This window comes from Sphaerodactylus townsendi, linkage group LG13 (assembly GCF_021028975.2).
Source record: "Sphaerodactylus townsendi isolate TG3544 linkage group LG13, MPM_Stown_v2.3, whole genome shotgun sequence".
Taxonomy (NCBI): Eukaryota; Metazoa; Chordata; class Lepidosauria; order Squamata; family Sphaerodactylidae; genus Sphaerodactylus; species Sphaerodactylus townsendi.
In genome coordinates, this window is record NC_059437.1 from 25,689,411 (window position 1) to 25,710,411 (window position 21,001).

The 21,001-nt window shown below is 42.6% G+C and overlaps 1 protein-coding gene across 1 annotated transcript in view; it reads right to left on the bottom strand.

Moving 5' to 3' along the window:
- FMR1 (fragile X messenger ribonucleoprotein 1) overlaps positions 1-19,623 on the bottom strand; it is a 23,223-nt gene extending 3,600 nt beyond the window's left edge. Inside the window, exons 1-15 of the mRNA XM_048514030.1 lie at positions 19,138-19,623; positions 16,402-16,454; positions 13,594-13,687; positions 12,529-12,600; positions 12,180-12,328; positions 11,215-11,308; positions 9,283-9,399; positions 8,736-8,906; positions 8,573-8,651; positions 6,266-6,375; positions 4,138-4,200; positions 3,614-3,700; positions 3,188-3,383; positions 1,975-2,150; positions 829-911 (exon numbers count right to left, since the gene is read on the bottom strand). Coding sequence (XP_048369987.1) covers positions 829-911; positions 1,975-2,150; positions 3,188-3,383; positions 3,614-3,700; positions 4,138-4,200; positions 6,266-6,375; positions 8,573-8,651; positions 8,736-8,906; positions 9,283-9,399; positions 11,215-11,308; positions 12,180-12,328; positions 12,529-12,600; positions 13,594-13,687; positions 16,402-16,454; positions 19,138-19,188 — 1,595 coding nt within the window. The 5' untranslated portion in view covers positions 19,189-19,623. The remainder of the gene's footprint in view (positions 1-828; positions 912-1,974; positions 2,151-3,187; positions 3,384-3,613; positions 3,701-4,137; positions 4,201-6,265; positions 6,376-8,572; positions 8,652-8,735; positions 8,907-9,282; positions 9,400-11,214; positions 11,309-12,179; positions 12,329-12,528; positions 12,601-13,593; positions 13,688-16,401; positions 16,455-19,137) is intronic.
- Between the last annotated feature and the right edge of the window lie 1,378 nt (positions 19,624-21,001).

Here is a 21,001-nt window from a genome sequence, read left to right on the forward strand (position 1 = left end):
TTCTCCGGTAATTTTCAGGTTTTTAAAGCCAAACCTGAAAAATACAAGCCCCGCACAACTGAACGCATCTGCATTTAGCAGTGCGGGGCCATGGGGTGTCTGTTGAAAGCAGGAGGACTCCTCCCTATATGAGAAGGCAGCACTGATGACCACCTCCCCACTCACTTTGCAAACAGGGATGGAGAAGGTTGCTTGCAGAGGCTGGAGCTCTGATCTGCAGGTAACCCAGCTTGCCGCATCCCTGCTTGCAAAGTCGGATGCCACCTTTGTGAATGGGGGTGTATGTGTGTGTGTTTGATCTGATCTCTGCAGGCAAACCGGCTCACTGCCTCCCTGCTTGCAAAGTTGGTACTAGTTTTGCAAGCAGGAAAAGAGGGCTGTCTGTGGAATCTGGAATTCCCAACCCCACAGGCAGCTAGGAAAGCTGAAAAAACCCAAACCTTATGGTCTTTTTGGCACTAGGCTAATTCAGCTCTGGCAAATAGCCTGGGATTTTTTTCGAGGTAAAAAACTCAGGAAAAAAGTCAGTATGGCTTTTGGGGGGTGGGAGGTTGTGACTGTTTTACTGAATTACCACCCTGGTCCCCATTATAGTTTTGTCAGTTCCCTTCACCAAAACTTCTTAAACCAACAATGCAAGAAGTTTTTTTAATGAGAGTACAGAGAGGATTTTAAGTGGGGAACTGAAGGGGAAAAGAGCATCAATTCCAATGTATGAGAAGCATCACAACACAATGGAAGCATCACAACCACTGTGGCGAGAGCAATGGCCTATGTAAATCTTCACTGGACTTCAAGTCTTAGTTGAATAGAACAATAAAAAATTACCTGAAGCGATCCATCTGTTGTTCTCCCTTTAGTATCTCTTGAATTACGTTGACGATTATCTGTCCGTGACTGTTCATCATTTCCTGCAAATTAAATGTGATGATTTTTTAAAGACAATTTTAAAATTTCAGATACAATACAAAAATTAGCAGGTGGCATTCATTCTGGGATACTGGCATCTTATATATTCATATAACCCACAAAAAATACAATTATGTTGGCATGAGACAATACAACCATAGCTATCACTCCAAGCCTCTTGATTCAAAAGCATTTGTATTTATCTACAACAGGGGTAGGGAACCTGCGGCTCTCCAGATGTTCAGGAACTACAATTCCCATCAGCCCCTACCAGCATGGCCAATTGGCCATGCTGGTAGGTGAAACTGATAAGTGCTGGTCCCTGAGCTCTGAGTTCTGATCTAAAATCTAATCTTCACATCTTCTTAAGTGAAAACAAGCAGCACTTATCGAGACTGTTGTGAAGGAGTTAGGATTTGACAAGGAACAAAGTATATACTATTAAGAATCAGCCATTTTGCAAAATACAGATGTATAAATAAAGGGTAAACAGCGAGTCATGTCTTCCTACCTTCAGCAGCATTCAAATGCTATATTCAGCAACTTTTAAAGTTTTTTACTTGAACTTGGATGGTGGTGATCTAAAATACATGGTGGAGTGTTTTAGGAGGGGGGTGGGATGAGCACTTCTGATAAGAGGGCACCTTTCTTAAAGGAGATGTACATGCAAGAAAGCTTACAAATCTATCTTGACCTCCAGGTTGTGTAACTTTCAAGATTATATATACTTGGGAGAAGCAAACAAGCTGTCCAGCATATTAAGCAGGCTTAGTGGCTTCCTTCCAATTAGAAAGCTCTCCTTACTTCTTTGCACTCTGTATTTTGCCTCAGTTGAAAATGTTTATTCCTGCTTTCGGCGCTGGACCACTTAAGCAGGAATATACAGAACTCTTGGTATCTCCTACTGTACATGAACAACAGTTCTGCCCCCTTATTTAGTCTGAAAGAACTGTCTGTAAACTGTATTTTCCAGGAAACTTCCAAGTTCCACGCTTTCATTTCAGACATACAATAGGTACGAGGTGAACTACTCTACCTATAATGAGGTATCATCATACATCTTACCTTTGAAACCTCCCCGACCTCTTCCTCCTTGACTGCTCCTCCACCACGCCTTCGCCCATCTCCTCTACGAAGGTAACTGTCGCGCTCTTCTTCAGCTGGGGCTAACGACCAATCGCTAAGTTCATCCCGGTGGTCAGACTCTGTTTCAGAAGCATTTGATGCTTCAGAGTTAGTTCCTATCAAGAATTTAAAAAAAACAAAACCAAAACATACCACAGTCTATTTTCATTGTAATTTTAAAAAACCAACCAACTAAAAGAACCACTTAAAACCAATTCCCATTTTCCCTGAGTGAATTTCCTACTATTGCTGTAACATATGTATCCCTCCTGCAAGGAGAAAGGATTGAAGTCTTAGAAAAGTTCCCTTAATTCTGTTCATATTCATCTGGATTTTATATTTTATATCTGATATTTTCTGGTCTTTGACCGAAATAAAATATTTTTTAAAAATGCATTCAGTGGAAAAGTTTTTGCAGTTTGCTTAAAATTGAAGATTTAACCTATATATATTATGATGATTGTTCCAAAGAGGCTGTGATGTTTAGAACGGCTTGCCATGTGATCAACTCCATCAGGACAACCATAGATTGAAGCCTGTGTCAAACTGATAAAATGTACACATGATGTTCTTGAGGCAGAAGCTAAGTCCATGCCTACAGACTGAAATGAACAAACCTCATCTGACTGTATCATAGTTTTAGAATGGGAATTAAAGCTCTACTGGCATGGATGTTTCAGTGGCAATTATTCTACAATCAAAGAGCAGAAAGTGAAAAATTTGCATGCATGTGTAAACACTGGCAGAGGTTGCCTGCTTCATCTAATCACACACTAGTGAGATGATAATCATGCTTTTCTTAGGAATTGAGGTCTTGGGATTTTTACATTTGAGTACTTCTCTTTTTTTGTTATGTGAATATATTCATACAGGAATTTTGATAGTGCATTCATAGCAGTTATGTTCATTGTAAAACATTATACACAGACTTACATGGTTAAAGATCAATAACGGAACTCAAACAGGAACAGAGGACAGAGGCAAAAAAAATGAGCATGGCAATGAGTGCAGTAGGTTGCATGGCTGCAGGTACAAAAAGCAAATTTGTGTGGCTTCAATTCATTCACATTTTGACACCTACAACATTGTTTCCTGCCTCTTTACACAACTAAGCATACCAATAAGACTTGAAGACAGATAAATACCAGCTTACCTGAAGCATAGCCTGGCCCACGCCTGCTGTGCCCTCTGTTTCTGTAGGGTCGACTACCTCTTCCAAGGCCTGGTCCATCATCAGTCATATATCCTTTTTCTTTATCTGTGCGGTTTGGCGGTGGTCTAGAAGTAGCCCCAATCTGTCGAAGCTGCTCATCAATCTGCAATCGCTCCATGCGTAGTTGATCCACTTCCTATACAAGTGTGACAATTATTATTGTATAATGCTTCTGCATTCTCCCCAAAGTCATAGTGTAACAGAAGATTTAGGAACCAGATGTCAAATTCTTACAGTTTCACTGAAAATATTGTTCATTTATGTAAATATTAAGCTATAAATTTTTAAATAAATCACTTGACCATGAATAATCTTGACAACATTGCCCCCCAAATAGTAGTTCAATAAGATCCTCTTCCCTCTCACCTTTAAATAATTGAGGTGATAATCCAGAAGAACGGTTGCGTTTGTGATACTGTCCTTTGTTCCCACAAAGACAAAAGGGACCATCCCCTAGAAAACAATTTTAGTCAAGTCATTTAGAGCAACATCTTTAGTAAGTAAGCATTATGAAGCAAACACATGTGCAACCTACTGTCGAAGGCTTTCACAGCTGGACTCAACTGGTTGTTATGATACACCTCTGAAGATGCCAGCTACAGATGCAGGCGAAACATTAGGAATAAAATCTACCAGACCATGGCCACACAGGCTGGAAAGCCCACAACAACCACATGTGCAACCCTCCAGACTACACAACAGCAGCAACTGAAAATCTCCAGTATTTGTTATACATGCATATAACTTTGCTAAAACACCTAATCTGAAAACACATGAAAGGCATGATTTAAAAACAACAACATTAAAATATTGAAATCCAAGACCTACTTTCAGTGCATGATTAGGTTTACAGTTTCAAGCAAAACTTAAGAGGGTAAAATGTGTCTTACCTGCCAAGTTTTGAGTTCAGGTTTTTGCTTTCTTCCTGCTACAGCTGATGACACAACTAACACCTGCAGCGTAAGGAATGCATGTGTTAGTGATGCCATTAAACATACACAGGAGTTAAAACACAGAACCTTCCACTCAAGGCTTGACAGAAAAGCACTGCAGTCCATCTTTTCAAAAGTTGGACTGAAAAACAGGAGAACGCCCAATTTACAAGTTACACTGATGTGGCTATGAATCCTGGGCACCACTTTCATACAAACAGGTAAACTTTACATAGGTGCACCCACATGCCTCTGGGTCATAGCCACAAGGCCAATGTAACATGTCTAAACCAGGCCTCTACAACATACAACCCACTGAAGCTGAATGCAGCCTATCAGCCAGGAACATCACCCACCACCTCTGCTCCTTGCACTTCCAGGTAGGTAAAAAAAAAAAAAGTAGCATATGCCACAAAATTGCTGCTTGACTGTGTTAGCTTTAGTGAGTTACCAGAGTTCTGCATTTTACAGCTTCAGTGGCATTTTGCATTTTTTCTCTGTAGCTGTTAATCCGACAAAATAAATTTTTTGAACCAATACAAAAATTAATCCAATAAATCTTTTAACAGGACAACAGAAGGTAAACAGCAAAAAACTGGTAAGGAATAATTTCAGCGGTATTTTATCCATTGGCTAATGTTAAATTTCAAATACATGGATTTAAATTCCACCACAGACATTATGTCACTGTGTAGTTTTAGGAAAATCTATGACCTCAACCACTACTTCCAGTTCTAGAACAAAATTACTCTATCTCACAGGATTATGAAAATTGGAAACTGTACTTCACTGAGTTATTACTACTATTGATGAAAAGGAAAAAGCCTCAAGAATTATGCTCAGTTTAAATAAACTTCTACATACTTTTGATCACATAGTATTTATAAACCCAGAGTAATCACTCTTGAGATGCTAGAAGTAGGAATGTATAATCAAAATATACAATATCTATTTTCCTATCAATATATTTAACCAAAATATCTTAATTTCGAGTTCAGAGAATTTTCAAGGCAAGTAAATCCAGTAACAATAATACCTGACTAATAAGTCACAACTAAACAGCAACTTAAAAACTGACCCATCAAATAACTCCTCAGGTAAAACAGTCTTCATTTGATGTCTAAAGGCCAAGATGTCATATATTTGGATTTTTCAGCTAACTGTACCTGGTAAGGGAATTCCAAGAGTGGGAAACTATTTCAGTTGCAACCCCCTTTAAACCTTGAAAGGAGAGGTACCTGAAAAGGGCCTCATTAGGTGATATGGGAAAAGTGATCCTTTTGATACTCTGCTCCAAATACACATAGTAGTTAAAGGTGTGACACAGAAGTTCACACACTGTCTAAAGATAAAGTGGAAGCCAGTACAAAGACTTTTCAATACTGGTGAGATAGAGCCCCCTCCTCATCACGAACTTTAAGTCCAGTCCACTTACCACATTTTGAACCTGTTGAGGTCTGAGTGTCTTCATTGAATAATGCTAAGTAGAAAGCACTGTGGTAATCTAACATGGATGTTTCCAAATCACGGCCAAGCCATAACTCTCCATTACAGGTTGCATGCAATACACCAGTTAAAGCTTATGAAAGGTGCTTTACACCACAAAAGCCAACCATGGATCGAAAGCAAAGGCCAGATCTAAAAACACTCCCAAGCTTCTTATTGGTGACTAAAACCCCATCTAGAACAGGTGAAGAAGAAGAACAGTTTGGATTTATATCCCCCCTTTCTCTCCTGTAGGAGACTCAAAGGGTCTTACAATCTCCCAGCCCTTCCCCCCTCACAACAAACACCCTGTGAGGTGGGTGGGGCTGAGAGCTCCGGAAAGGTGTGACTAGCCCAAGGTCACCCAACTGGCGTGTGTGGGAGTGAACAGGCTAATCTGAATTCCCCAGATAAGCCTCCACATCTCAGGTGGCAGAGCAGGGAATCAAACCCGGTTCCTCCAGATTAGAATGCACCTGCTCCTAACCACTGCGCCACTGCTGCTCCTACTACCTTGTGTCAAAAAAGCTATACACTAGCCCTCATGCAGTCCATTGATTCTATACTTGAAAAATGAGCAAACATAGTTTACTTAACTTACCTCCTCTTGTGGAATATTCTTCTCATTTTCAGCCTCAATTCTTACTCTCACAACACCCGATTTATCCACTATCTCTTGAATGAGTTTTCCATTTTTTCCTATAACTTTTCCTGTAAAAAGAACATAGAAACAAGCTCTTTATTTTATCAAGAGGGAAGAGTAAGGAAAACAGGAACTGTTGTTCAGCAATATGGGCCTACCTGCCAAAGGGGATTTGATGGAGGGGCATCATAAGACTTGATCAGGGAGAGTGAGATGAGGGCTATGTGCCAAGGGACACCATGGGCAGAGAGCAAAGCAGCTCTCACCGGGGGCAGGATTCTTAACTGGATTGGGGAGGAGGTCTTCATCTAAGCAGGCAGAAATGTTAAAAAGTGAACTCTTCCTTTGTTCTGGGTTCACATACTTTGCTGAGATGTGCTTGCTCCTTCTGAAGGTAACTAGCATAATTTAACTCCGATAGATAGGCTTCCCTTTATTTCCTTACATCCACATTCTCTTAACTATTATGGATATTTTCAATGTAGGTGCTCTAGTTTACCGTATATACTTGTGTATAAGCCGAGGCACCTAATTTTACTACCAAAACCTGGGAAAACGTATTGACCCGCGTATTAGCCGAAGGTGGGAAGCCGGGAGGCAGAGGGAGCTCCTTATTTGAGCAGTGACTCCCCCTGATGTCATTGCCCAAATAAGGAGCTCCCTCCACCTCCCTGTTGGGTTTGAAGAAGCCCAGGCAACCAGGACGTGGAGGGAGCTCCTTATTTGGGCAATGACATCAGGGGGAGTCACTGCCCAAATAAGGAGCTCCCTCCACCTCCCGCTAGTTTGAGGAAGCCCAGCCAGCCCGCAGGCAGAGGGAGCTCCTTATTTGGGCAGTGACTCCCCCGATGTCATTGCCCAAATAAGGAGCTCCCTCTGCCTCCCGGGGTTTGAGAAAGCCCAGCCAGCCAGGGTTCCCCTTCACCCTCCGTGGAGGGCAGCAACAAGCGGGAGGCTGTCCTGGCCACGCCCCCAGCCTCGGAAGACCTGAAGAGCTGGCTGGTAAGCAGTGACTTGTGTATAAGCCAAGGGGGCATTTTTCAGCCTTAAAACAGGGCTGAAAAACTTGGTTTATACGCGAGTATATGTGGTAATCTTTATTGTTAAAGCTTCTTTCCTGGTTAAGAAAGCAGATTGTCTGAATCCCACCCTTACACCAAGACCCACTGATACTCGCTAAGGACATGCACACACGTGGAGAGATAAGGTAACTGGAAGCTTTGCCCTTCATACTTGTTCAGAGGCAGCCTTCCCCGAGTACCCCAAGGTGCTGATTATGGAGAGACTGGATTTTATATCTTGGGTTAGTGGCAAGAAGGGGAAACATGATTTTACATGCAGGGAAGCATGCAACACATATGTGAGGAGACACCGTGCAAGAATGTGTCAATAGTCAGTTGAGCTTGTATGGGAAGAAGGCCGTTTTCCTATTTTGTATAAAAAAAACCCCTAGGAGCTTCCCTTACTAGTCTCTGAAAAGGGGGTGTGACTGAGTGGTTGCGTATAGTTCCATGGGATCTGATGGGTTTTTCACCCCTGTGCTGTTTGTGCTGGCTACCAATGGTAATGACATTGTGAGTTTTTGCCCTCAGTTGGCCAACACAAATTGAGCTTATATACCAGTTTGCTTCTCTGGTGGGAAAGTGGAAAATATTAAAAGTTACTGAAACTAGGATCTGCTGTGACAAGCCAGGATTCAATGATCATTTGCAAGCTGCGGTCCTGGTTCACAAAGTAACCACATTTAAAACAAACTGCATTTTTTTGTGGCATCTGAACTGACCAACTGCAAAAAAATCAGGTGGCTGGAGCATAGTATGGTTTGAACAGATAAAATAGGAGTACAAAAGTCTCACAGGCTTTGTGGATGATTCTGGTGAAATGCAGGTTTGCATTTCCAAGATGTCTTATTAGTCACTTGGATCCAGCAGAAAATCTACAACACAGGACTTGGAGCAATTCTAAGGTCTGCTCAATGGGGCTTACTCCCAGAAAAGTGTTTAGGATTGATTGCACTGTCCCCATGCCATTTCTAATTGTTCATCTGAGGTCAGTCTGCCTCGCCCCCTACCTGCACTGAAAACCAGTTTCCTCACTCAGTTGAGCGATGATCATCATTTGGTAAAAAGATAGCCTTCACATTTTTATATTAAGTTACAGATACTTTAAACCAGGTTTTTAAACATTTAGTACAATTAAAAAGCAATTTTATCAACCTTTCAAATTAGTACCAATTTAACTTGCAAGATATTGAAACTTACATACCTACTAAGTTTCTTGGAACTTGTATGACATCTTCAGCAAATTCAAGGTAACTTCTTGCTTTCTTCACTGCATCTTGATCCTAAGGAAAAAATTTTTTAAATGGAATTGCAGTGCCCTTGGATCCACAATAATTAGTGACAGCAATACTGAGGATGCAGCTTACCTCACCATAAATATGGAATGTACAAGTATCTTCGTCAAGATCAATTGCTGTAACACCCGGTACTTTCCTAGCTTGCTGAATATTAGCACCATGTGTGCCAATGGCCAGACCCATTAGATCTTCACGTACAACAAACTGTTCATGAAATCGTGAAGCAAGCTGTCTTGAGCTCTGTCAAAAGATTCTTGGTTATTAGTGAAATTTTACTGCCAAACAAAACAGTAACTACATTGTTGGTCTGTGTTCATGGGCAGGGATGCAACTGACCAATTAAAAAATTGTCTGAACTCATATTTCAATTGAAATTTGGACTATGCAATCACATTTTAAGGGTAGAGAGTCTCAACATCCAGTATACAAAATTCTGACATCATGTGGGTTTACTTAGGTAGAGGTATGGAAATGCTGGGAAGAGTAGACTAATGCTAAAATGAAAAATACAGTTAAGTGAATGTTCAGCAGCACAAATGCACGATGCTGTAAATGTTTCAGATACTGTTTCATAATACAACTTTTCTGTATTCAGATCAGTAACAGAACAACATACCTCTAGCTGTTTGCTTGCTTCTTCATTTCTCAATATTAACGATAACTTGGTCCGAAGACTGCGAAAGTGCATATCAATGAGCATAGTAGCACGCTTTGTTGTTACGTCATTGATAGACTAAAGAATTTTTTGGGGAAAAAAACACAAGGTATTTGAAAAGTTTTGTATTTATTTATTTATTTTTTATTTATTTATTATTTGGGTTTATAAACCGCCCTCCCCCAAAGGGCTCAGGGCGGTGTACAACATGGATAGAGCACAATAACATTTTAAATACGATAAATATAAGTTAAAACAGCTCTAATAAGAATAAAAATAAACCCTTCCCCATTTAAAATGCAGCATTAATTAACTCAGGATGGCGGCCTCTACTAATTCCCATAACCCCAAACAAAGGGGGGTGGCAGGATCTCCTAATGATGTCGTGAATGGAGAGAAAAGAGGAGGAAGGAAGAAGGAGGCGAAGGGGGCCCCTATCAACAGCTGGTCTCCCCAAAGCGTCCGATTAAGGAACAGCTCAGTCTTACGAGGCCTCGCGGAACTCAACAAGATCCCTTGGGGCAGGACAGTTGATGGAAAGAAGCTGTTCCCACCAGGCGAGGGAACAGAAGCTGTAAAGAAATACAGCCCGAATTGGAATTAGCCAGAACGTATGTAGAGGGGCTGGGAATCACCAGTAAGTTGGGCCCTCTGCTGAGGAACATAGAGGCCTATTAAGACTGTATGGGGTAAGGCGGTCCACTTGAGTGCCGGAGGTCCCAGGCATAAAGGCGCACTTAAAGTTAAGGTGCTACCAACACTGCTTAGCGAAAATGATTCTGAATTCAATTGTGGTAACCAGTGCAAGCCAGTGAACACAGGGGTAATATGTTCTCCCCTGGCACCTGTGAAGCATCTGGCTAGCAGCTGCATTCTGGACCATTTTTAATTTCGAATCAGGCCTTAAAGGAAGAGCCAGCCAGTAAGCGAAGTTGCAATGTAGTCCCTAGCTCTGGAGGTGACCGTTGCATGGACCACAGTGGCCAGGTCAGCTTGGGAAAGGAGAGGAGCAGCTACCCGTCGAACCTGGCGTAGATGGTAGAAGCAGCTGACCGGGCTATTATATGAGCCACCTGGGTCTCCATAGAAAGAGACAAATCCAGGTGTGGACCCCCGAATTAATACAAAGCGGACAGAGGGGGGCTACGGGTGCAGCCAATATAGCCCCTCCCGCGACCCGGCTGAAAATCCCCTAACCTCCCCGTCCCAGTTTCAGAGGATCTCCGTCTTTGCGTTGGATTCAGTTTCAACCTGCTCTGTTTCAACCAACCAGCCACGGCCGCAAACAATGCTGGAAGCCGCGGGGGCAGCGGCCGCTCCCCCTCCATCGACAGAATGAGCTGAGTGGCTCATCCAGCGTATTGGTGACTGCGATCAGCCCAAAGCTCCCGCACCAACCTGAGCAAGGGGTGCATATAGATGTTAAATAATAAGCGGGGACAACAGCGCTCCTGAAGGCACCCCACAATGAAGTAGGCACCTCGGGGCGGCTTGATCCCCTTTTCACCACATGTTGTCCGGTCCGGACTTGAGGCAGCATCCATTTAAGGACAAAGTGCCTGCGACCCGGAAGCGCTGACCCGAAGTGATTGAGTCAAAAAGGTCATGATCGCACCACATCAAACGCTGCCGGTTAGATCCAACCGAAACCGCATCTTTGCCGATCCGCCTCCGGTCTAGTTGTAAGCCGGAGCTGATCTGTGAACGGCGACAGCGAGAACGTCTCCCCGTCCATGCCTTCCAGCTGCGGAACCGCGCATCGGACTGGAAGGGATCAAAAGCAGAATTGTGTCGCTCCAGGAAACCCGAAGCTGCTTAACACCACTTTCTCTCAATTACCTTCCCCAGAAGCGAATTTGAATACATCGCAATGGCATAATGACTTACCAAAGCAGATGTTAAAGCTGGTCGCTCTTCAGAATCATATGTTACAGAGAACGCCCCAACTGCCTTCTTGAAATCCTTGTGCGCAGATTCCTTAGCGCACCTAAATAACAAATTGTTCATTTATGAAAAGTGCATTTCACCAATTCTCAGATTACTTGTAGCTTGTGTGGTTTGACATGCAGCCAACAGAATATTATACAACAGTCAGAATTGCAACACATCTCAAAGCTACCTTTTTTGTATTGCTTGCCTCCGTACTCTCTCTTTTCTACTTCAGAAACAGGGAAGGAGAAAGTGCCACTTCCTCAAGAGTTCTAGTGCTTGCCAACTAATCTACCTTTGTCAACAGGCAATGAGATGGATGTATTCTGGCAAAATGACTCAATCATGACCATATAAAAATATGAAACCTACTAACAGATGTTTTGAGGTCAGCAACAAAGCTATTTATGCCACTAGCTGACTTTCCAACCCAATTTACTCCAGTTTCAGCCTGCTATATCCCCCTAAAACCATGCTACTGTGGTCAGTAGCTCACCACATGGCAAGAGGAATCAGCAAAAATCACCTCTACTTTTCTATATGTGGAAGTGCCTTGCAGAAAATACATCTGGGAACAAGCTACTGTAAGTGACTGACTGATGTTGGAAAAGGTATATGCAAAGTTACTGGGGATTGTATTCAGGCTAACATTTTCAGTTTCAGATTTTAAGTCATTATCTAGTTAATTCATTTACAAGCAATAGTGTCAGCATCTTAACTGTTGGCATTTAATGAATACTGTGTCACAAATGAAAATTTAAATCCTGTGCGATAAACAATGCTTTGAGAACTTCTAACCATAATCAATCTCTAGATTGCAACCATTATGAACTGGGCACATCTTGCACTTTATTGGTATATAACAGTATATAAAATTATGTGGCTATTTCCCAATTTAAAAAAACCTGGTAGCAAAGCCCTGTACTTACATTTGCCTTAAGTCCTCTGGCACATCAAGTTTGATCTTATGAAATGTATCTTTTGTTGCAGGTTTGTTGGGATTCACAGATCTTAAACGCTCAATTGTGACAATTTCATTGTATGTAGCATCACAGGCTGCATATTCTATTACATAAAACTAATAAAAGAAAAACAGAAATCATCCTTAAATTTATGGCACACTGAACTTTTAGCTTTGAATAATACACACATCCAATAAAAGCTCACCAGTAAACAAATAACATTGGAAAAGATCCGCCATGTACTAAAATCCAAAATTTACACTTATGAAACATCAATGCCAAGTATTAATATATAAGTATATATATATATTCCTACCTCACCCTTTATCATTCTCACTTTAGCCAGCCACCAGCAACATGGTTCCTTTTCATTAGCCCTGGAATAAACCTAAACAAAATCATAGTGTAGAACTTTGTATTGTTGAGTACTAAACAGTTGTCCAGTGGAGAGGCAGTACAGACAATAAATGACGAGCAAATAGGAAACAATATTAATACATGTTCCTACTCCAATGATTCTTTGTATCAATCATGCTGATGTATTAAACATGAAAGACGTCTTCCCACTCCTAAAGACATGGGTAGCTCAATCCAGATGGGAGGGAGGCAAATAGCCATAGGGAGCAGCAGAGGGCTGCACTGACATATTTGTCCCCTCCAGCGGCACAAGGGGAACCACCACCAGTGGAGGGCCTAGAGGTGCCAGCAGCTGGCCACTCCTCAGATTTGCAATGGCGAAACCCAGGCCACTGTGGAGCAATGTGGCTCCCACTTGCCGGTACATGGGAGGAGGGGGTGAATTGGGGGTCGGGCAGTCAGCTTCCACCAGCATTCCAGCCTGGGAACGCTGGCCTGTGGAACTTCAGACTTTTGCCACACTTTATCTGCAGTGGGGAGATTTTGGTGGCAGGAGGGATATTTGAGTTTCCCTCCCTTTTGCACCCTTTGAAGCCCATTTGAAGGCAGTGCAGAGATGCCTTTGCCATGGTGCCTCTTGGTCACTGCAATGCTCCCTTCCCAAACTGGAGGGCAAACTCTTATTTTCTTATACAGACTTAGGGGAGTTCATTTTCAATATTCTGCCAATATATTGTTCACTATACAGTAACTATGCACAAGAGGCATGACCATCATACTACATACTACTCAACAGGTGAGGGCACAGCGTGGGAGACGACCTACCTTGAGAATTTCACTAGCAAATAAACCAGTATGAACTAGTTGCTCAACTCAATCAGGAAGGCAAAATACTTGCCCCTGATGATGATCTAAGCTTGCTCAATTTTTGGGGAAAATGAGTGGGACAGCACCATAGTAGCACTTGCAGCTACTCTAGTCAGTGCTCCTTTCTTCTCCACTTAAAGGTTTAAATTGTTCTTACCTCAACTTCATCACTTTCATTTATATCTTTATTGTACCCTGCAGGTGGAGGAAACCTGACATCATGGAATGGAATTTGTCTCTCGGGCTGCCAGCTGAAAAAGAATAAAAGTATAAGCTATCAAAAACTATCGCTGTGTTCCGATTTATTTTCCTTGCCTTTCAGACAGCCGTGTTAAATTCTTTAATGCAGGCCTGAATAACGCATATTGTTTTCAACCCATTCCACCCTATTTATGGCAATATTTCTGGCCTTGCCCAAGGCCCTCAACCATGGAGCTGGGAAAATTCCTGTCCCACCATGCCTGCATGACTTTCTTCTTTACTTTGGTTCAAAAGCATTTGATAGACTGAGAAACAGGATGTGCTAAAAAATTGGGTGCGAAGAAACCAAGGTGCGTTTCATACGACCGTCAAAGGCCTCCGCTGGCAAGAATTCTGCGGCGTGTAGGCCGAGCGACTCGCGGACGCCTCTGGATGGAGCCGCCTCTTCCCTTCCCGTTCCACTCACCTTGTGTCCCCGTCGATGCGGCCTGCTGGCTGAGCCCACGCTGCCCTCCAGGGGTCGGAGGAAAGCGTGGGCGGGGCTTCGACGGCCAGCAGGCCGACGACGGGGACAAGGAGAGTGGGACGGGGAAGGGAAACAACGTGTTCCCGGCGGTGCTGTTCGCACCGCGCCGCCGGGAACACGCTGTCTGGGGAAAAACAACCCTTTAAAGGGTTGTTTTTCAGGGCGGCCTGATGCCGCCCTGGGGGAGGGGGAGCGACGCCAGGTCGGCGTTTATCCCGTCCCCAGGGCGCCATTTAAGGGCCGTGCGGAAACGGCCCAAGAATACTAGGGAATCAAGAGAAAGTAACAGGAACTGAAGAGGACATACATGGACAGGAAATAAAAAGAGGGGAGAAAGTGAAGTCTCATTATGTTTTTGACAGTTCTCATATTAGCAACACAATGAAATTATTACAGCTTGTTAGACAAATAAATGAATGCACCTGGGAAATGGAACAACAGGCCTTAATACATTTTCTTACGCTGTAGGAGCCAGCCTAATTTTCCAGCCTTTAGCATTTTCTGTTTTAAAGACTATATTTTGTAATTACTGCTACCAAAAACTCTTTTTCTGAGCTCTTCACTTTTCAACAACTGTGTTACCGCAATGACAAAACTGTTGTAGTATACTAAGTAAGTTTGTTATCGCCACAACAAAATGGCAGCATTGAACTCTAACCTAAAATTTTCATCATTCCACTATTACTTTGAAAAGCTCTGTTTACTTGACCATTAGAGCCAGTCTAGAAAGCAAGTGGTTAATAAATGAAATCACCTACAGCCACTGAATGGGGCAAAGTTTACATATAAACATGCAAAGACAAGAACTGAATTTACATGTAATTTTGTGTCACCCACCAAAACATATCCTGATGTGAAAGGATGGGGCACTACAACAAAATCACCACTGTCAGTACAACAATGAAATTTCTCACTGCCGTGGTGATCTGGGATTTGTCTAGCCCTGTGGAAGAGATCCTTGCAGATACATGATTTATCTTTAGACCCCTTATGATAATGTGACAAAAATGCCTTTTCAAGTTCAAGTAAGATATAATCTTGAGAAATTAACAAATCTACAAGCAGCTCTCAAACTGGTTTGAATTGTGTCCCCCCCACCCCAACCTTCTTTTCAAGGTTTTCTTTTTCTAAATACATATGGAAGCAATAACCCAGTAACATTTTCAGCATGATGACCCTTGGGTGCACTAGAGATGATAAACTGTTGTATCTGCATACTCACACTTATAGCACTATATTTAATGCAATCAATTCTTGTTTAACATCCAGCAGATTGGAATAAATCCAGAATGCTCAAAATTAAGTTTTCAAAAAAAGTCCAAAAAGTTTTCACACTTTAGCATGTGATGGCCAATGGTAACAGCTATGGGTTAAGAAGGCAATTTCTCTGATACACAATTACACAGCACATTCATACACTACAAACACTTGGACATTTGTTTCCCCAAGAGTCAGAGATAATTCCCCTCCACTCTAACATGAGAATGTTAAGCAACCGATAATTCCAATAGATAGGGAAGCATCACAATATGTTTCCAAGACTAATGAGAAAAGACACAAATGGTAATGAAAGCCCTAATCCTAAATGCATTACATCAAGATTCTTCCAGTTTCAATAAAGCACATTCATATGACAAACTGTCAGACCTTTCAAAATTTGTTTTACTGGGTTCAACTGCACAATGTGCCAATTTTTTACACATTTTTATTGAAGTGCTAGCGTGCAAACACACATTAAATATAAGAAATCTGAAAACTGGTTTAGCCACTCCGATGTACAGGACAAACTTTAACCTGCACTTTAACCTTACAATTAGTATGCAATATTCAGTACAGATTCAGTACAGTATCTATACCAATATTTAACAAAGGTGCTGCTTGTACTAATTCAAGTTTCTGAATTATCCCTTTCAGTTGCATTACAAACTATTACAATTTATTAGATCCATGTCCTGTTTCTGATCTGAACCACTCTGACAGGCTTGAGATTCACTACTCACCAGAGGCCAGCAGCCTAAAGGCAAGCTACCCAGGTGACTTGACAGTTTTTCCTTTTGGCCTGGTACAGGCTATGCTAGGAAAGAAGGAAGATGTCCATGCACCAATTTTGTGCTGCCATTAGTTTAAACGGAGGAGTTCACCTGCCACAATTTTTATACTGCAACATTTTTAGATTGTATGTATCATATAAACATATCTTCCACAATTTTGTAAGACAATACTTAAGAAAATACATACTTGTTCTCAAACACAACAGTTATTGAATCTTCATGCACATCCTTCACGAATGCCTGCAACAGAAGAATAAGAGATTTTACTTTATGAAGTTGCTTTAAGTTGAGAAAAACCTTTGTACATCCAAAAATAATTACAGTATTCAAATATAATTTTAGGGATAGTACAACTTAAGTTCAATGCCATTGAAAAGCATATGCAATTACAAAGTTACTTATATATGCAGAGCTGCTTGAACCAATAGCAAAAAGCCATACCTGTCCTTTAAGTTCACCTGTTCAGTACCTTCAGTATTAGTAAGCATCACATAACTTTCTATTCAGAAACCTTAATCCTCAAATTTACTGGCTGTTCCAAGCCTTTTAAAAAATCATAAGCTTATTTGTAACACAAGCTTGAGAATGTGATTCTTCACACAGAACCTCCAATAACTGCAAGCAACAGAAAATAAGCAGTTTCTTCAAACTCTGGTTCAAAAGTGACTCTCTTGGATGCAAGTTCCAAGTCAGTGTTGAATTCAATTTAATTACATATTGAGGACTGGATGTTAGAAAATAAAGCCAAGCTATTTTTCTTAAAAAAATAAAGACACAATATTAATGTATTGTTGTGGATTTTCTGGGCTGTTTGACCATTTTTAGTCGTTTTTGCTTCTAACATTTTGCTCACATCTATGGCTGGCATCTTCAGAGGCAAGATTCATCTTACTGTGACTATGGCTCTGAAGATGCCAACCATAGATATGCTGACAAAACATTAGGAGCAAAAATTACCGGAACACAGACACACAGCCCCCAAAAAACCACAACAGCCAGATACTGTATTAATTTCACCAGATGAAATACTGAAATGGCTCTTATCCGAATTTTCTGATATCCTATCAACAGTCTCATTTTAAAAGCCACCCCATATAGCCAAAATGATCCAGCTGCCTAACTTCTGCTTACTTGGCCTTCTAGCCCTGTTGAGTTTCCCTTTGCACCTTTTAAAAGGCAAGTTCCATCAGGTATGTAGTTCATTAGATCCAGCTGGTTTTATCTGTCATATAATCTTAAACCAAAATATCATCTGAGAGGCCAAATATTACATCTATTGGCTAAAGTTTAAAATTTAGAACGCTCCAACACATGTTTATACATACACGTTTATATTACACTACATTTTTAATGAATGACCTATGATACCCGAACAAAAACACGTAATTAACAGCTCTTAAAAATTATTTTCTATTTATATAAACCCAAATACTGACGAACTATTTTAGGCAGAGCAATTTGATCGTCTGCAAGTCTAACTACTTTAGCAATTTGGAGATGCAAGTATACTTTCTGTGACAGAAGTATGAACATGCATTTGGTTCCCTAAAAGCATGGGATTCAGAAGACAAAGCCTGCTATCACCGACTCAAAATAAATAATAACAGGAAAGAATTTACATTAAAATGTGCTTCAAGTTATGTGTAAACACCTCCCCCGCACTTGCAGGCTATGAGCAGTTTGTGAAAGCAATCTAAAAAGATGCAGAAAATGTCTTATTAACTGGAATGCTTTTGCAGAAAGATCACTGAAGATGCTTGTCAAAGATGCAGGTGAAAGTCAGGAGCAAAACCTACCAGACGTTGCCTAGAAAATCCACAAGTCTCCTGCAGAATGTTATGAGTAGTATGAAGTAAGCTGTTACTTGCCTTCCATAGAAGAAAACCTAGGCCCAGTGTAAATCTATATCCTGAACTCAGATGCAAGCGATAGTATTACTTTACACTATTTCGTTCATGCGCTCAGGGTAACACTTAAAAAAAACATTTTGAATGAAATATGTGACAGATCTCAATGCCTAGAAAGGAAAAGGCCATCTGAGTACTTAAAGCCAAGTTCTTTCATCTTTCCTGATCGAATCCTTAATTACCTTTCTCCACTGAAAAACAGCATCCTGCATCTATTCTTTTTTCCTTGTGCATGAACAGAACTACCCTTTAAATAGTAGCCTCATGCTGTCCCTCACCTTGAAATTTGGATCAGAACTGTGTGACCCAGACCTGTGTGACCCAGGAACCCAGAAACCTCCCCCAATCTTTTCCTTATATACGAAGGAATACGAAAACGTTTGGCCATAACAGGAGAGTATGTGGCTACACATATTTACTACTTATTTAATACTAATCATATTACTAATATCTATATAAAACTAACTATATCACCAACCAATCCTGCCATCTAGCAGAAAGTTTCTTGGCCTAGTACCCAGTTCGTTAAATGCATTATGAAGAGAACTACACACCTTCCCCATCACTCCTAATTCTTGCCCCCCCCACCCCGCCTTCGCCTAGTAACGGGCACATCGATATGCAACGTCCCAGTCTCCCCCACCCCGCTCCTCCTTCCACCACGGGCCTCCATGGCATGGCGAAATCCCCAGTCGTCTCAGGCCAAGCATCACTCAGAGGCCCGTTATCTGGAGGAGCGCGACGAGGGGCCTGCTTTTACCGAGGATAAAAACCACATTTTGGGTGAGGAAAACACATCCCTTCTCCCGTCACAACTCGGAACTCTCCCCCGCTTCGGTCTCTGCGCGCCCACATCCCTATTTTTTTCCAGGCCGAGGCGCGCCTGAGGCGACCGGGGCGGGAAGGGCTAGCTTTCCAGCCCAGGCTCAGTCGCTCTGCAGGCCTTCCACTCTTCAACTTGCGACGAAGGATGAAGATGAGGAGGAGGAGCCGCCGCTCGACCGTCGTGCCGTTACCTTGTAGAAGGCCCCGTTGGAGCCGCGCACCTCCACCACCAGTTCCTCCATGGCGGCGGGGCAGGCCCAGCGGCCCGTCCCGCGTCCTTTCTTCCTCCCCTCAGCCGCCTCCTCCTCCTTCTCCAGCAGCGGGCCCTCAGAATCGCGCAGGGTGAGAGCGCCTGAAGCAGGGGAAGCAGCAACAACGGCTATAGCAGCGGCAATAGCACCAGCCTCTTCTCCCCCACACCCACCGCGGCCCGGAGTAGCCCGGAAATGAAAGCGAAACGGCCGGCGGGAAGCGAGGGGGGCCGGGGCGGCTGGCGGGGAGGGGGCGCCACCACGGGGAGGGGCGCCTCCACGGGCTGCCCGCTTCGAATGTAAACATTAAAAACCTGGCGCCGTCACGTGACGCGCCAGGGCCCCCCCTCCAAGACGGCGGGGGGGAGGGAGAAGAAGCAGCGCGAAGGGGCGGTGGGAGGGGCCCAGGAGGGGAGGCCGGAGCCGCACGCACGCACGCGCGTTCTCGACCTCGCGAGAGGGCTTCGACGATCAGACGGAACGAGGGGGAGGGGGGGGAGAAAGAACCTTTAGCTCTCGCGCGAAAAGACGAGACAGCGGATGGCTCATGCGCTTCTCTCTGCCAGTTTTTTCTAGTTCGGGTTATCTATATCGGGCGGTCTTTTTCTGAGGGGCGGGGCGTTCATAAAACCGAAGCGTTCTTTCGCCGGCGCGTCTTCAGATCTCTCTCACCAGAAGTAATGGCCGCTGTGGCCAATGAAGGAGCGCGAATAACCAATCTAAAAAATTGTGAAGAACGACAAACACGCGGGCAGAAGAGCTGCGTTTCAGAGCTGCGTTGCGGAGGTTCCTTCCGCATGAGCCAATAAACATGGGTTCAGGATGGTAAAAACCCCGTTTTTGGGGGAACTTCGTATGGATCCCGATCCCAAAGCGAGTCTGCCCTATGTGGTTTCCCCAAACCGGTTTTTTTGAGAATCGCACTATCTGCGAGCCTTTTGAAAATCCCGGGCTGTAGCCGCTTGAGTGCGAACGGCTGGGCAGGAGGCGCTTTGTTTGGCTGTGATTTCCTCTTTTTTAAAAAATTTCCCAGCTTACATCTGCATAGCCACACAGGTGCAGATTCTTGTATCGTGGTATTGTAAGACATCAGCATAGCTGTGCGGGTTCATTTGTGCATGCTTGCATAGCTACGTATCGGTGGGAGGCAAATAAAAAAAATAGATGTACCTCCATGCATAGGTGTGACAGCAACCTGCATTGTTTCTGTGAAATCCAATCCCTGCCTGCACAGGTGCATGTGAACATAAAAACAGGAAAACGGATTACTTTATCCGGACTGCAGTCCCTTTATACATTTGCTGAGTGGAAATGGCCAGAGTTTACATGCGCTTTGCCAAAAAATAACTTGAAAAACAAAGTATTTCTGAAGCGAAGTATTCTACATTAGGTTTTTTAATGAATAGTAATATCCACATTATTTGTCATTATTTATTCTCTAAGCAAAAGCAGCCATAAATTGAATTCGGTTCTTTTTTTTCTCTTAAACGTTGCCTTTTTAGTTCGACATGTATTCAGAATATCTCTCAATATATGCAGGTTTGTCTCAGTATTCAAACTGAAATATGTTAATACTGTTAAGATAGTATGATATATAATGAAATCCTTTAAAAGCTGTACACAAAAATTTTAAGAGATAACAGTAATGCAAACAAAAGAATTAGTGGAGAGATCAGAAGGTAAAAGTTAGTGACAGCGAACAGTAATTCGCTAAACGAAAAAGGGCTTCCATTAGTATTTGTAAAGTCCCATAATTTTGTAACAGATTTGCAACCCATTCTGGGGGGTTGGGTGAGGGAGGGGA